The sequence below is a fragment of the Musca domestica genome, unplaced genomic scaffold (assembly GCF_030504385.1).
Source record: "Musca domestica strain aabys unplaced genomic scaffold, Musca_domestica.polishedcontigs.V.1.1 2, whole genome shotgun sequence".
Lineage (NCBI taxonomy): Eukaryota > Metazoa > Arthropoda > Insecta > Diptera > Muscidae > Musca > Musca domestica.
In genome coordinates, this window is record NW_026712249.1 from 42,675,834 (window position 1) to 42,694,782 (window position 18,949).

The window sequence follows — 18,949 nt, forward strand, 5'->3', positions numbered from 1 at the left end:
ATTTCTTTTCGGTTGACTATAAATTTCGTTTCATTTCGCGTTTTCGATTTTACTGTCAAATTTACTGTCTTCTATAGGTAGTTTTATTTCTGTTGTTTGTTTGTCCTGTCTGCTTCTTCCCCAGAACCTTACGTTCTATGTACGTAAAGTCTTTTAACTTGGGATTTATGATTTTTTTATTTTTAATAATTTTATTCTTAAACTGTACATTGTCATTTTTGTGGTTGTTTTTATTTAATATTTTTTGTTTTTTCTTTGTTTTTGTTACTGCAGCTGTTGTTGTTGGGTATATGCTGCTGATCTTTTTTTGTGTGCGCTTATGTTCATGTCCGCTCGCTTGTTGTTGCCGTCGATGTTGTTGTGTATTATAATAAATTGTTGGAAAATATTACTGGCGTTGTTGTTGTGATTAAACTGTACAAAACTGACAATAAAACTATTAAATATGGCCAATGATGGTCGTGAAATGGCCAACAACACCACCGCCACAAGCAACAGCACCACCAACAACTTTGCCAAACGTTCGCCAGCGGTGCTATTGACATTTTCCGCATGAAGCCCGATGCCTTGGAGGTGATGTCATTATTGTTGTCCATGGTGCCAGGACCACCGCGTACATCCGTTTTGCCATAAAATATCGGCTTACGAGTAACAGCATTGCTGCTGCCTATAACACCGGGCAGACCATTAAAGCTGCCACCACCGCCACCATTTGCTCCACCCCCACCGCCATTGTTACCCGTTGCGATGCCATATTCAAAAGAGTTGTAGTGGTGTCGACCACCAGTGCCACCCTCGGATCCAACCATATTTGGTTTATGTGTGGCATGTTTATGGTGGTGGTTGGTAGCGGAATTACTTCCTCCGGCACTGGACCCAGCACCATTTGTATTACCACCGCCGCCGCCACCTGCTGCATTGGCCGAGGTGAAGTAGACATTTGGTGTTAATGGCGGTAGAGCTAAATCTCCGTCATCAAAATCCTCTGCAGAACCATAAAGATCTTCATCATCGGGTTGATATGTGACGCGTAATTGTTTTTGCTTTAAAATGTCATTGGTGTCGGCATCAGCATTACTTCCACCATGTTTATTAACCGGTGTTTTACGACTTGGTCCAGGAATTTCTGCGAATGAAAAACGTGAAACAAATTCAGTAAAAATGCTGTGAAAAGGGAATATTAAAAAATGTGTGCTTTTAAGAGTTTCTTGGACTTATAGCATAGTTTTAGTGTTCAATGTGAAGTAAGGCATATGTTTATGGGGCCAAAGTAAGGGAGTGGGCTAAAAGTGATTAAAAAGGGTTTCTCCAGTAAATCTCACTGGCACAGAGGGTATATAAACTCTACTCGATCTAGTTTAATGTCCGTCCGTATGTCTGTTAGACATATCATAATATTTTACCAGACTTAATTCAAGTTCGAAGATGGACAATGTTGGTCTACTTCTTCTGTCTCCACTAACTTCAACATTTTCCATTAGACTCTTCATACGATTACTTATATATGCCATAACCGACGTAAAATTTGAGAACCATAACCTTTATTATTTTTCCATAATATTCAGGCATTTGAATATGTGTGAGGAGGATGTCTTTAAAAAGATTTGTTTAAAATACATGATATTTCGATATGAAATCCTTAAAACGTCAAGAAAGTCCAGTGAAAAAATCTTAAAAATGTACGACTTTTGGTTTAAGCTTCTTAGAAAACTTGGTTATATTCCTTGTATTTCGGCCTATTGCAGCTTAAAAATATATATTTTTTTTAATATTCAAAATTTGGAGCATAACCTTCAAAAATCCTGGTTCGAGCAACTTTGGGAAACACTTCGATATTTTGGTAGATAAGAAGCACATTCAGCTCTGTATGTAAACAAGCAAAATTGTCGTATTTGGGGTACAGGGGACCCCATATTTGCCGGATACGTAATGGAAATACAGATTTATTTTCTTCAGCGAATTATGCTGAAATTGGATGGAAAATATTTTGGTCTTTGCCGGCATCCTTGAAAAATGATGTTTTGCAGGGATATTTTGCATAAATTCGCATTACGTACGGCCCTAATCCTAAAATGTGAATTTCTGGCGTTTATGTAAAATGTAAACTTTTAGTGTCTTTTGAGATCTATAGTAGAATTTTATTTTATACTTCGTTTGTGAAAAGTCCACCCTAACATTTTTTTTATTTATTTTAGGAAAGAATAATAGGAAAATGTTTACCTTTTGCACCAAAAAATCTTCAAAATCTTTCATTTTGAAATTTGCCAAAGAGGATATTAGTAGAATCATTGCACAATGGACTCACATCCAATTTTTCTGTTTTCTATTTCAACGTCTCCATATGTAAACCCAAGAAACTAGCAGTGATTTCGATACCAAATTTCAGTATTCCATCCCTATCCCAACGACACCTGTTGTGGCATTTTGTATAACCACCTTCTCCTCTCAACTACAGACACCTAAAGTGACATCCATATCAAATTGATACTAATACCAAATTAGGTACTATTTAGTACTTTTCGAACAATCAGGAATGCGTACCTGAATCCACCTCCAAATCTCAACCCAAGACATCAGCAGATACTTGAAAATCTAATTTGTGGATTCCCAAAACCATCTTCAAATCTCAACTTCAGACACCACCAGAGACTTCAATATCGAATTTGAGGATTTAGTACCAATTATTTCCAAACCACTGCCAAATTTGAACACAGATACCATTGGTAATATAAATATCAAATTTCTGAATTTTATCTCTATCCCTTCACCGAATACCAAATATAGTACCTTCTCTCTTTATTCTAGACACCTATAATGATCTTAATGTAGTGCTTTTCGAACAATTATAGTACACATTTCCAAAAGCAGCTGCATATCTTAAATTCCGGAATACCAAATATAGATCCATTCAGCACGCATAACCAAAAAATCTTCATCTCTCCATCATAGACATCAACAGAGATCCAAATTTAGTACTTTTGATACAATTATAGTACACATTTCCGAAACAAACTCCATATCTCAATTCAAGATACCAACATATACCTTAATATCATACTTGATGATTCTAGGCATATTCCTTCACTCTATACCCAATGTAGTAACATTTTGTAATTTTCGAACAATTTAGTACACCTTTCCCAAAACCACGTCCAAATCGCAATTCCAGATACCAGGAGAAATCAATATCGAATTTTGAGATTTCAGCCATATCTCTTCTCCCAATACCCAGTTTACTATCACTTTGTACTTTGCGTACAATTATAGTACACATTTCCGAAACCGCCTCCATATGTTCAGGCTACACATGAACAGCGATCCCAACACCAAATTTCATATTTCAAGCCTGAAGCATTGGGTGAACAAATACCCAATATAAAGTTGTACCAAATATAGTACTATATAGAACTTTTCGTGCACCCGCAGTACACATTTCCAAACCTAACACCAATAGGGTCCCCAATACAAAATTTCAAAATTCTAGCTCCATCCGTTCAACTTAAACCAAACTGCTCCAAATTTAGTATCATTTTGTACACTTCGCACACTAAGTACACATTTACCAAAACATCTTCATTTATCAAACTTACAGTATTGATTTTTATACCAAATTTCAACTTTTAAGCTCTATTTGTTCACATAATACCAATAGTTACAATTTTAGAAGTTTAAGTTCCCTCTGGGCTTTGATTCTTAGTCAGTCAATTATTTTACTACTCTTTTATATGTATAGAAAAAAACTTCCATTAAAATATTTATCAATTTTTCATTGTAGGTTGCGGAATTCCAGGAATTACAAATTTTTGAAAAACCATATCGAACCCATCATCAAAACTAAAGGACAGTTTCCATATCGTGTTAGATAATTTCTCCAAACCCCAATCACAACTAAAAACACAAACAAAGGCCATGGAGTTTCTTTGCTTTTATTGGCCGGAAAATGATTAAAAACTCAACACCTTGTGGAATGTGTAACAGCTGATTTATTAATTTAATTAATTTTATACAAGACATTTGGAATATTTTATTATATATTAAATAAATTTAATGAAAAATAAACAAAATTGTATTACTTTCTAACAGAATGTCAACTTGCGCCTAAAAGTAAGCTAATGTTACGTTTGCTTTAACTAAAAATCCAGAAATTTGGCAGCACTGGCTATGACATGAATATAGCGCCATCTATTGAAACACATGATCCCAGAGACGCATAATTTTTTTGAAATCTCAATTTTTGACATACTTTTAACAGTGGAACCCGTTTATAGAATTATTGCGATTATGACGAAATTCAAATGATAGCGAGGTGTTTCTTATGATTTTGAAATTAAAAACGAATAATAGGATAAATATGAATGGTTGGAACTGCAAAAGTCTACATTTGGAGGAATTAAATATTTAAAAAAATACATATTTTTTTGGTCTAGAATATATGGACCATATTTAGTTGTGCAATTCGGCTTCACGAAACATTTCATAACAGTGGTGAAAGTGAGCATTTTTGTAAAGCACGACGACTAGGCAGGCCTATGTGTGATACATTGCATGAATAAATCAAAAAAAAAAAAATAAATAAATAAAACATGTAGCCCATCTATACAAGTTGCATTGCAGTTGTGTAATACGGCAGTACAAAACATTTTTGAGAATTTTTGTTTGGTACGTCGGTTAGATAGGCCTATGTGTGATATATTTATTGAAAAATAAAAAAAAAAAAAAATAAAAACCCTTTTTATACATGTTCCACTGTAACGGCATGTCAAAAATGGCTAATTTTAAAAAAATTTGCCCCCCTCAGATCATGTGATCCAATAGATGGCGCTATAATCATGTCTTTGCCAGTGTTACCAACCTTGTAAAGATTCTTTTATCATTTTATATGTAAATTTGAAGCATAACTTAAGGCGCTCTAAAAATCGCAATTAGACGCTGAATTTTTATTGCAGACGAAATATTCGATGTCTAGCATGAAATTCTAAAGATAATTTATTTCGTTGGACAAAAGTTTATTTTTTAAATGATGACTTATGCGAATTATGAAGGAACAAATCTATTTTATTTACGCCTGAAAGTCTGCTTCATTTTGACCTTAACGTTTTGCAAAGATGAAATTATTACAATTGCGCCATCTTTAGAGTGGCGATGGATGAAAGCCAGAAGTTCCAGAAAATTGCATGAAAGACTTGCCTCAAATCATTATACTAAAAATAATATGAATATAACCAAATAAAACACGATAATATATATTGTGGTTTGGAAATATAGTTTATTAGGCGAATAAAATGAAAATAAATACATACAAAAATTAAACAAGTAAGCAAAAGCTATAGCCGAGCCGGGCCCACCATTTGATATTCTACAACAAAAGTTTGTAAAGTTTCTGGAGATCTGAAACCCTTTTGACTAGAATAAATTTTCCCCTGAGAAACATAATAAAAGACGATGTTGAATCTTTCGAGTAATCATAATAGATCTGGAAACTCTATTTTCAAAAACACATAGATCCTAAAAAAATTGGTATTTGATGATGCAGATGTTTATACTACGTTAAATGCTCAATTCGCTCTTTCGGAAAGAACTAAAATTTCACATTCAATTTTTTTTTTGCCATGCATTTTGAACAATACATTTAATTTCATTCTTGAAATAATGTCACATAGTCCTGCAAAAGTTGTACCTTAGATTTTGACCGAAACTCCAAGGTCATGAAGGTCTTCGTAGCATTTGCCAACAATATTTAAAAATTTAGATTATTCTACATGATTTCTTGTATCGCCGATATTTGGGTATATTCGTCAAAGAAATCGCCATCAATGTCGGTCAGAGGTGTGCCCTTTATATATCCAATTAATTATGGTATTTCTTTCACTCAAAATTGTGGTCCATTTCACTAACCAGGCCTCGGCCGTGTCTTAAAATCCTAAACCTCATTAAAAATTCCACGTATATTGGTCAACGTTGATAATTGTAGGACTACTGCAAAATCTAGAAAATGTTTAGGTTTTGGTCCATCTTAATGGCATTCTATTCTCATATGGGTGCTATAGCCAAATCTGAAACGATCTCGATAAAATTTGGCAACAGTATTTCCGAGCTCTATAAGAAATCTAGTACCAATATCACTGTCGTGGAGTGCATATTACGAATGTGAGGGACTTAAACACCAAATCAGATGAAACGGGGTGAGATAAAACTGCAACAAAGTCAAACGCCATAATTTTTACATTTTTTTTTTTAAATTAATTGAATGAAAGCAAAAAATTTCGGAAATAGCATCAAATTTTAGAATAAGTTTAGATTTCTTTGAACCTTTGGCACGAATTTATGGCCTTCACAAGGCCAATAAAACCGTTACACGCTGTCCGAGTGCTGCTCCGCGGTATTTTGGCCCATACCCGGCGAAGCGCTTGCTTGAGGTGATCGACACTTTGGTATTTTTTAGTGTCAACTTTGCTTTCCTTAATACTCCAGACACAATAGTCCAACGGGTTGGTATCCGTAGATTTTGATAGCCATTGTGAAGCGAGGAACCTCAATTTGTAACCATTCTTGGCTGCCTCGTACTGAGTGCGATGGTGCTGAGTCCTCTTGGAATGTCCAAGGTCTGCGGCCAAAATGTTTGCGTGCCCAAGGCTTTAATACACCCTCCAGAATATTTCCACGATAATATTCGGCATTTATTTTAATGCCACGGTCGATTAATACGAGCGGAGAGCGACCATCGGCTGTTATGGCGGCCTACACCATCAACATGGCCGGCGCTTGAGTTTTGAGGGCCAACGGAAGGTGCACATTTTTAGCTGACCTCTTTGGCAAGTAAACACGATCATTTGGTTTGTTTACAAACTGCTGGACAACGAATTTTTTTCTTATCGGAGCGGAGAAAACCAAATTCGGCAGTTCACCACTTTCGGCCAAGCAAAGCAACTCTTTAGCTCTTTTGATTCTATTTTCTTTCTGTGGCGGTGTAAGTTCTTGCTCTTTTTAAAATTTAGGCTTTACCCCGAGGTTATTTTTTAATATTTACGGAATGGAATATTGCGATATTATCAGCTCATGAGGCATTTTTCGGCCACTGCTACTCGGGTTTCGATCAAGTCGCTTCTTTACGTTTCGAACCATTTCTGCTGATGTTGCTGTTTTCTTCCGTCCACTTCCTTGACGTCGGGCTACGCTACCAGTATAACGGTTACGAGCCATGGTACGAGACACAAAAGATTTATTCACATTTAAATGCTGGAGTGCTTTAACGACCACTTGTGGTTTCCAGCCAAATATAAAGAAATCCCACTATCACGCTTGAATTCCATCACGAATAACTTTTTTCTGGAAAATTCTTACCAACATGTTTTTGTCCGCTTGTAAACAATATAATGAGCTGTCACTGGAATAATTTTAACAGTTGTCGGACGAGTGGCTTAGAAATGACAGCAGTCTGAAGTTGGTTGCAGGTCTTTCGCCTCACCCTGTATGGTGGAGGGTATGATGACCAACATTACAATAGGAATGATTTTGACACACAAAACAATAGCAACAACCATAAAAATTGGTATAAGTCAATTTTTTGACAACTTCAATTGCCCATTACCTTTTCTATGGGATATTTTATTTATACTCACCATACAAACGTATACTGCTGTCCACTTCACCCAGTGAATTTTTGGCAATACAGCGATACGAGCCGACATCGTCCTTCTGGAATTTCCTCACAACGAGTGTCATTTGTGTCTCGTACATTGATTTGGATGCATCCTGTACGTGATATTTTGACGATGCCACAATCATCTCACCTGTTGACACAACAATGGACGTCAAAATCCCAATGTATCCGTTTTGTTTTAACATTTCATTTTCAGCATTTAGGGGTGAACAGCCAAAAAGGGTCCATAACAGCGCAATGTATATGGGGAGGAGCGGCAGGGAAGATAGAGCAAAAAAGAAAGGGAAGACAAATACTTTGTTATTTATTTATATATGGCATTTATGTGTATAGTTTGTGTGTATGTATGTGGAGTAGTATTAAATCACCAATATTTATTTTGTCTCTGTATGTGTTATTGTATTGGGGTTTATTTATGGGATTTTTGTTAAGTAAATATTGAGGCAGAGTAGTGTCGATGATGGTGATGATGATGGCGATGACAATGCGAGAGATTGGCGTTCGTCTGGCCATACATCTTCTATCGTGTAAATATTTTGGTAAAGATTTCAAAGGGAATTCATTGAATTCACACATTGAAAGTGAGTGTGAAAATAAATACAAAATGTGTGATAAGATTCAAATCGCTTAAATGTGACACTTTGTTTTGAAAATGCTGAGGGGCGTATGATTTATTTCTCTCTTTGTGTGACAATCACTCATACGTCAATGTTGTTATTCTTGATATGATTGTCTTTGGGACAATATTAATTTAACAATTTAACATGAAAGAATTGATTGTTTATCTTTTTTTGGAAAAATAACAAATTCAAATTTTATGCAAATTATCTAACAAATTTTAATCATAAAATTAATTAAATATTTTGTAAAGGATATTATTGTTAAATTTCAATTAATTTGTAGTGAGTTGTATGCTGTTTGTGTTTAATTAAAAATGTTAATTTCGCAGTACATCCAGGTGAATAGGTGAATATATGGAAATAGAAGGGCTAATAAGCCACTCCTATAAAAATTACCCACATTGAATGCATTAACTATAAAAACGTAATATATAGTTAAATTATGGGAATACATAAATTATAGCAAATACATAAAATATAACAAATCTTTCACCGTTTAAAATTCAAAATGCCAATTGCAATCCATACTGTTGAAAAATGCATCCAGGACCGTCAATACACAATAATTGGGCTCTTTATATGGAAACCTGAACCCATATTGAGTATTTTTTGCTATGATAAAGCTAAATAATTACAGATTTGGTTAGAAAAGTGGCTAGAAACATCAAAATACTTAAAATTACCAGGAAAGCTAAATTGGTCTTATGTAACTGGTACTGACATTTTTCACAGATGAAATTTACTTGTACAACGAAAATCCAAAAAGCCAATTTAAATCCTATATAGATGAAAATAATGGATTAGACCAATAAAACACTGAAAGTCAGTAGAAACAGCTATATAAGGTCCATACCAAATGATGGACCTATATTGGAAAATTCCTGCTACAAGTTTTGTTTTATTGTTGAAAAAAACTAAATTGTCAAATAATAATTATTTTGAACTTTTTATACCCTCCACCATACTATGGAGGGTATATTAACTTTTTATGATTTTTGCGACATTATTCACCGGAATTGTTTCAACTTTGGTATTTGAAGTTCGAAATGGATACTACAGCCTAACACAGAAAATTGTCTTTGCAGGTCCACGTCTTCGTATAGCGCCCAGGTTATTCGGTATTTTGATATTCGGTTATTTGACGTTCGTAATGGATGCTATAACTTGTGACAGAAAATTGTGTATGCTGGTCCAGTTCTTCGCTTAGCTCCGATATAACGGTACCTCCCTATATACGATATTTTAGCTACATTATTCACCGCTTATTTCAAGCTTCGAATTTGAATATGGTATGGGTTATGGCAAACAATGTCTATGTAATGCAATGTATGTCCACGTCGTATAGACCCCAATATAACGGCTATATTCGGAATTTTTAAAATTTTAACAGAATTTTTTAAGGGTTTTATTTTTTGAAAATTTCCAAATTCGTTCCAAATGGTGGAGGGTATTTAAATTTTTGGCCGAACTTACTGCTTTTTAACTTGTTCTTTTTCAAAAATCATAAACATATCGCACGGAGCCCTTGATTAAGTCCAAACTTATCATACCTTTATATTTATATTAAAACTAAGGCAAGGCTCAAAATGAAGAATTTTAGCCTACTGACGGGACTTATCGTACCCGTCTTAGAAAAGCTTAAAATATTTGGGTTATCAAAAAATGTCAAGCATAAGCCAAGTGCCAAGATTTGTTGGGTATGTTTTTCTCAAAGACTTCCTGGCCAGAAACAAGAATTAAAAAAAATTGTTTGTGAACAATTTTCTGGCCAATATTCGTGGATTTTTTCTAAATATTTGTGAAAAACCGGCAGTAAGGATTTATTTCAAGGTGGATTTTTTAAAACAACTTTTCGGCCTGGAATAATAGATTTCAAGAAAATGTTGCGAAAAAATTCCTGGAAAAGATTCGTGTTTTTTTTTTAATTTTTTTTTTATTTATAAGTACTAACTTGAAATTTATTTTTTTTATTATCCTCAGTCCAAAAATCGTTTATTTAAAAAAATATATTTCCCAGTTTTTTATGAATGGTGGATAAGGACTTCCAGACCACAAATAGTGGATTTTGGAATATTTTTCCTTAATTTTTTTTCTCGTAATTTTGTTTAACTTTTAATTTTACATTTTTAAGGGACTTTTTGACCTCATATTATATTCTTGAAAATATAATAAAAAAAATAATATTTTCATAGCCTTCTTATGTTATGCACTTTTTTTCAAAAGAGTTATCATTCCCTAAGGGCCTCTTTGATCCCCTAGATATTAAGATCCATAAACACAATTTCCAATAAATTTAGTTGTAAATTGGTAGAGTTCAAAACATATGAAGGTTTTTACATAGCTTCTATACAACCGTACTGGCAGCAGCAATATTTTCCTAATGAAGATGACGTTTCCCCATCAGCTTCTAAATGGACAGATCTATCCTAAAAATGTGAATATTTAAAACTGTTCGACATTTTTCGATTAATGGTCTTGGGGTGGGAAATTCCAAGTGGAGGTTATAGTATTCAGTTAGTAGATGAAAATGCTAAAACGGGTTTTGGTTCCCAGTCTACAATTTAAGTGTTCATTATATCTTGCCTTACACAAAGGACCTCAAATATTTTTCATACTAATTTCGGCAAATTTTGTTAATTTGAGTTCTTGGTAAGGAAGCCATCCATGGAAGAAATAATTGACCAATGTTCTGGCCATTATAAAAAAGGTATCCCCTGATTTCAGCTATTTCCGTGGTCTTGGTCACATTTTTCAATCGATTTGGCCCTTATGTAGCATCGTGGTATCTAAGGGGGTAGAAATTTTCAAGGTAGGTCAATGTACAGAAAATTTCAACTAAAGTATATATCTCGTTATAGCCCCATTATAACGGTTCCTCCCAGGTTCACGGTCCCAACCAATACTATCTTCCACTACATTGGTTGTGTTACAGTGTAATTAGAAGAATTTGCATTTTGCTAAAATATTTGAAATGGCCAATCTTTATTTCATTGTGACCAGGTTTATTTATTGTTTTATGCAAGCATACATACAATTTAAATATTTAGACTGTCTTTTATATTTTTCTAACAAATTTCAAATATTTCTCATTCATTTTAATATCAATATTATTTCGAATCTTACTCTTACTACCTTCCCTACAATTTTACCATTTCTATTTCTACATCCATTTGGTTATCCCATCTTCTTGTACTTTGTTTGAAGTGCTACATTTTATGACGAGGAGGAGGGAGTGTTTCTGTTTAGAAAAATTATTGTTTATTTTGTTATAATTTTGCTACTTTTATGATTGTTTGCACTCACAGTTACTGCAAAAATACAACAGTTGTAAAAGTGCCGTCACTAGTCAAACAATCGCATAAAATGCGTATTTATACAACTAAGGACACATGTGTTGGCCCACCCTCCTCAATCTCTTCTCCTTTTGCGTACATACCCTAGCACTTGTTATTAGCATGTAAGTAGATGTGTTTTACAAAACATAGTAGGGAGTGTGAATGGTGTGTAATTTTACTAAGATTTCAATGTGTGGGTCTTAGTATGTGTGTGTTGGTATGTTTTAGAGTTTGCGATAACACTGCTTACTTTCATCGCCTGTCCGTCTGCCTTTCTGTCTGGGGTATTGTTGTGTTGACTGTTCATATGTTTCAGTGGTTTCGTTCTTATTGTTTATAAAGTGGCTGTGTATTTGTGTGTGTGTTGAAGTGTATGACTGCTTTCTTTGTAGTCCGTACGTGTTGATTTCTCTCCTAAGCACGACAATGTTGAGGGGTGGGTCCGGAGATTATTGTTGTTCACTTAGTGTACATGATAAAATGCGATTATTGGCATAATCATAATTGTTATTTTAGTTAATTTGATTTGCGTTGAGTGTCATCAGTGTTGTTGGCGAATGAATGTCCAAATAATGGTTAACATTACAGGGCATAAATTATATGGGAAAGAATTATTTATATCTGGTTGTCCCCCACAAAAAGTCGAAATTAAAAAAATATATATATTACTGCACAGAAGATGAAGGATGATCCGATTTTGCATCAACTTTGCCAATCCTAATATTTCTATCAGTGCTTCGTAAGGTGCGAAAATGAACGATATCGGTCCACTCCATCAAGTACATCCCCCACAAAGGGTCAACATTTTGAATAATTATAACTCTTATAAAATATGAGGTAAGAATCAGATTGTCTTCAAATTACACATAGCACAATATTTTTATTTACCCAAGGTTGGTGTAAAGATGGAATATATCGGTTCACTATTTCTTATACCTCCCCTACAAAGGGTCGAAGTTTTGAGTTACTAAAACGATCAGAAAATCCGAAATAAGCATCCAATCTTTAAATTACACACAATACAATATTTTTATTAACCCAAGGTCTGGTGTGAAAATGGGATATATCAGTCTATTACTCCTGGTACCTCCCCCACAAATGGACAAATTGTTGAATATACATGAAGCTCATAAAACGCAAAATTAACATCCGATTCCATTCAGACGTGGTACATCTCAATATTTCCATAAAAGCAAAATCTCTTATAAAGATGTTACAGATCGGTATCTCCCACACTTAGGGTTCAAGATTTGTGAAAAACAAAACGCTCAAGCATCCAACTCTCTTCAAACTTCACATCTCCAAATATTTTTGCTAACGCAAGATCTGTTGTAAAGATGATATATATCTGCCAACCCCTTCTGGTACCTCACCAACAAAGGGCCGCAATTTCCAATGCTAATATATGTCATAATTTGCGAAACAAAGATTCGGCGATTCTTTACAACTTGTTATATCTAAATATTTCTTCTAACCGGAAATCTGATATGAATATGTATTTTTATCGAAATTTATGATCTCGCATAAAATTGGATACAAATGTTCGATTTCCTCCAAATTTTGAACACATCAATATTTTTGTCTGTATTAGATGAAGTATGACAAGGAAAAAAGCAGTAAGTTCGGCCGGGCCGAACTTTGAACACCTTCCACCATTTAGAACGAATTAGAAAATTTTCCAAAAAAATAAAATCCATTAAAAATTCTTTTAAAATCTTTAAAATATCTAATATATCTTTAAAATATTTATACCCCCGATATATGGGGGGATATATGATATTGTGGACCTATTAAGACAAATCTATGTCTGGGTGTAAAGTACTCACAAGGGTAAAATGTGGGTAAAATCATCAAAATGGGGTACCGTTATATGGGTGATATACGATATCGTTAACCTATGTAGAAAATTCTCTGTAGGTGGGTAAAATGCTCACAAAGAACCCCTTGTGTACAATTTCGGACCATTCCGATGAAAAATGTGGGTAAAATCATCAAAATACCGAATATCGGGGGGTACCGTTATATAAGGGATATTCGATATCGTGGACCTATATAGACAAGTCTCTTTCAGGGGGTAAAGTACTCACAAGGAACTACTTGTGTCGATTTTAAGACAATTCCATTGCAAAATGTGGTTAACATCATCAAAATACCGAATATCGGGGGTACAGTTATATGGGGGATGTACAATATCGTGGACCTATATAGACAATTCTCTCTCAGGGGGTAAAGTACTCACAAGGAACTACTTGTGTCGATTTTAAGACAATTCCATTGCAAAATGTGGTTAACATCATCAAAATACCGAATATCGGGGGTACAGTTATATGGGGGATGTACGATATCGTCGATCAATATAGACAATTCTTTTTCAGGAGGTAAAATACTCACATGGGACTCCTTTTGTGGAATTTCAGACACTTCAATTGAAAAATGTGGCTAAAATCATCAAAATACCGAAAACCGGGGGTACCGTTATATGGGGGCTATACGATATCGTGGAGCTATATAGACAATTCTCTGCCGAGGTATAAAGTACCCACAAGGAACTCCTTGTGTGGATTTTCAAACAATTCCGTTGAAAATGTGGGTAATGTTATCAAAATATCGAATATCGGGGGTACCGTTATATGGGGGATATACGATATCGTGGACCGATATAGCCCATCTTCGAACTTGACCTGCCTGCAGACAAAAGAGAGATCTGTGCAAAATTTTAGCTTCCTATCTTAATTCGTTTAGACTGTAGCGTGATTACAACAGACGGACAGACGGACGGACAGTCTCAGAATTTTACGCTGATCAAGAATATATATACTTTGTTGGGTCTAAAATGATTAATTCGATGGGTTGCAAACGGAATTACGAACTTAATATACTCTCCATACTATGTATGGTGGAGGGTATAAAAATTGAATACTTCGGTCCGCTATATCTGTCACCTCACGTATATTTCGAAATTTTCCAAGAATTTGCACATATAAAGTATAGGAAGTAGTCGATAGAGTCCAAAGCTATTATTGTAATATTTATATCAGTCTTAGGTCAGATATAAAGGGACAAAAGTTTGAATATTCATAACTCAAGGCTACTACTTGTTTACATAAAAGGTATGGTCTACTTCACCCTCTAAATATTATTCGATGACCATGCAATTGCCCAGCCCTAAATTCTAAGACAGAGTCTCGAAACTAATTTTGTTCACTTGTCATATTTTACAAGAATAAACTGTTTTTATCTGAAATAAACCAAAGCTGTTTTCAATAACAATATAAAAATTAAGAAGTAGGATAATTATCACTCGACAGTAGCTGCAACAGGAAATCATCAATTATATCAGATGCAGCAGCCATTAATAACAGCTTATCATGATAATCAAAACGATTGAAAACGATTTGTCCCGTGAAAAAGAAAACAAACAAGTAAATAGCATGTAAGTCTTTTTGTATATTTTGAAAAATGATACCATGGTCGAAATACTAAAAAGAAAACAAAGTGATGATGATGATGAAATGCAAAACTAAATTTAATATCCATTCAGTCTGTGTTGCACCTTATGTTGTAAATGTCTACAAAATGTTAAACTAAACCGTTGGCGGGGCGTGGGGGAGAATAGAATGCAGTCACTGGTTTAATGTTGATTTACACCCAAACAAATATTCAAACACTCACACACCCTCCCTCTCACAGATGACCAGACAAGGACTCACGTACCTCTGCCTACCAGAATACCAGTCCAAACATGTTCATTAATTATGTCGAGAGTGTAAGGCCGCAAGTCGTTACAGCAGCTGCATCGAATCTCGGCGAGAGATGTGATTTGTGTTAAGGAAGGGTAGGGAAGGGGATGAGGTGGAAGTGGTTAGGTTTGATGTTCCATATAGGATGGACATACACACATACACATATATATTTGTTGTCAGTGTGAGTTAATGTTTGAATGTGTATTTGGCTTAGTTTATTTTCTTTGTTAGCCATGCTCATATAGACTTACCCGTGTCCTTAATCCAGTAGTTAATTGATTTGGGGTATGCCTCTACGTGACATTCAATTTGGACATCAGTGCCAAGTGGTGCACCGACTAATTGATTTGGTACATGTATAACTGGATGAACTGTAACGATGACACAACAAACATAGACAAGAACAATAACAACAATTATTATTACAATAAGTATGAAGTAAAAAAATATCTAAAATAATATCAATTTTGTAAATTTTAAATGGGAGACACAAGAACACAGAAAATATGTATATATGTATGCATATAAGAAATGCTCGCAGGCTACAGATTTCTCCTCGATGTCCTGGTGTACATTTTAACAAATATTTAATTAACCTCCTTTTGTGATAGAATGCAAAAAAGTAGATTCGAGTGAGAACAATCTTGGAAGAGGGCAAGTTAAAAATTTTGTTTTTATTAAATTTATGTGAAAAAATAATTTAAAATTTTTGTGTAGATTAATTTTTGCATATTGAATGAGAGGAAAATTTCTAGTCTTCGAACGTTGCCAAATCATTTATTGTCATTTAACCACACACAGACACCAAAGAACTTTGCGGTTGCACACACATAACCTTTTGATCCATAGACAAAATTTAATAAACGGCAATCATTGCATATACAATGGGTAAGAAATTTTATTCTAAGTATATCTGGGATAAAAGGTGGTACAAAATGCGAACGACGGAGAGGATCGTTATCGGTCGAAAAAGAACATTTTGCTCATAATTTTCCTAGATAGAGTTTTCGGAAGTCATGAGTCATTAATGTCATTATCGAAAGAGGATATTTCAGGTACATTAACTATAAATATAAATCAGGGGACCAAATCGATGGGCGCTACTCCAAAACATGACATACACTGGATGTTTATTGCGAAGGGGTGTTTTAAGCCCTTAGAAAAAAAGATACCAAGATAAAGCTAAATGAATTGGAAAATGGGACCAAATACTCAAATCAAGCGAGATTTTTATATGAGGGCTACACCAAAATACCAACAATTGATGAAATTAGATAAAAACAAGTTAAAAAGTATCACTTGGTTCTGCCGACATACGTATACCCTCCGCCAAAATTTCGATTATTTAAATATATTTTTACTTCTGTTATGATTTTTACTTCTGTGGTTTCTGAAGTAATGGGCTAATATTGTCTATTTCATATCGGACCTAAATAAATACGATATAAATATTGCGACGTCCCAGGTTTGGTCTATATTGGTAACTCCATCATAAAATCCATATTCATCCCAAGTTTCCGGTTGAGAAAAATATTTAGATATAGCAAATTGTAGATATAGCAAAATTATACCAAGGTCTGGTATAAAGATAGAATATATCGGTCGACTCCTTCTTGTACCTCGCCCACAAAGGGTCAACGTTTTAAATAACCAAAACGTTTATAAAATCCGAAATAAGCATCAGGTTCTCTTTATTTTTCACACATTCCTAACACAAGAGCTGTTATGTAAATGGGATGTATCGGTCCTCTCCTTCTGGTACCTCCCCCACAAAGGTCAAAGTTTTGAGCTCATAAAACGCGAAATTAACATACGATTCCATTCAGACTTGGCACTTCTCAATATTTCCATCATCTGTCATAACTTGCGAAATAAGACGGGGACAATGTTTTTAACGTTGTTGCAGTTTTTTTTATCTCACCCTGTAAATGTTCGATTTCTTTCAAATTTTGCACATACCAATATTTTTACAAAAAAAAACGTAGTGTTGCGGAGTGTAAAAATTAAAAAAACTTACAATTCAAAATTGGAAGTCAAATTGAAAAAATCGCCTGCGATGAAAAATATGACAAAAATTGAAAAAATGGAACAAAAGATATAAAAATTTTAAATTTTAAAATATATATATATATATATATATATATATATATATATATATATATATATATATATATATATATATATGTAAAAGAATATTTATTCTGCTTATAAGTCAAGAATCGCTGGGCCGATTTTCACAATTCAAGTCGGAATGGTCTCTTGCCAGAAACGGATAAAAGCTAGGAAATTCGCAGAAAAATATAGCAAAAAAAATTTTATATCTTTTGTTCCATTTTTTCAATTTTTGTCATATTTTTCATCGCAGGCGATTTTTTCAATTTGACTTCCAATTTTGAATTGTAAGTTTTTTTAATTTTTACACTCCGCAACACTACGTTTTGAGGGTATTATATGCATGTCACAATAATCGCCTGAATGGTCTCTTGCCAGAAACGGATAAAAGCTAGGAAATTCGCAGAAAAATATAGCAAAAAAAGTTTTATATCTTTTGTTCCAGTTTTTCAATTTTTGTCATATTTTTCATCGCAGGCGATTTTTTCAATTTGACTTCCAATTTTGAATTGTAAGTTTTTTTAATTTTTACACTCCGCAACACTACGTTTTGAGGGTATTATATGCATGTCACAATAATCGCCTGATCCTCACGAAATTTTGTATGGCGGTAGGGTTAGGGTCAGAATTAAAGCCTATTGCTCTTAAGATGTACATTTAGGGGTTGAAATATATATATATATATATATATATATATATATATATATATATATATATATATATATATATATATATATATATATATAATATATATATATATATATATATATATATATATATATATATATATATATATATATATATATATATATATATATATATATATATATGTAAAAGAATATATCTTATTTATTCTGCTTATAAGTCAAGAATCGCTGGGCCGATTTTCACAATTCAAGTCGGAATGGTCTCTTGCCAGAAACGGATAAAAGCTAGGAAATTCGCAGAAAAATATAGCAAAAAAAATTTTATATCTTTTGTTCCATTTTTTCAATTTTTGTCATATTTTTCATCGCAGGCGATTTTTTCAATTTGACTTCCAATTTTGAATTGTAAGTTTTTTTAATTTTTACATTCCGCAACACTACGTTTTGAGGGTATTACATGCATGTCACAATAACCGCCTGATCCTCACGAAATTTTGTATGGCGGTAGGGTTAGGGTCTGAATTAAAGCCTATTGCTCTTAAGATGTACATTTAGGGGTTGAAATGGACAAATTTCTAATTTTGTAGTTCTTCTATAGACCACAATTGATCGACACGCAATTTCGCATCAGAAGAGAGTTAAGGACAGGGACATTATTTTTAACATTATTTCAAAAATGAAATCTTCCAAAATGGATTTGGACATAAGGGGACTTCGAACCAATTGTAGTGCTGTAGGGTATCACATGGTCGGCCCCGCACGACTATAGTCTTTGCTTACTTGTTTTAAAAATGGGACTATCTTGGCACCAAATGGTACCAATATTGACATT

The 18,949-nt window shown here is 34.0% G+C and overlaps 1 protein-coding gene across 1 annotated transcript in view; it reads right to left on the reverse strand.

Annotated features, from left to right (window-relative positions):
• Positions 1 to 258: 258 nt before the first annotated feature.
• Positions 259 to 18,949, reverse strand: part of LOC101897114 (lachesin) — a 117,302-nt gene continuing 98,611 nt past the window's right edge. Inside the window, exons 7-9 of the mRNA XM_059122184.1 lie at positions 15,610 to 15,729; positions 7,620 to 7,790; positions 259 to 1,126 (exon numbers count right to left, since the gene is read on the reverse strand). Coding sequence (XP_058978167.1) covers positions 366 to 1,126; positions 7,620 to 7,790; positions 15,610 to 15,729 — 1,052 coding nt within the window. The 3' untranslated portion in view covers positions 259 to 365. The remainder of the gene's footprint in view (positions 1,127 to 7,619; positions 7,791 to 15,609; positions 15,730 to 18,949) is intronic.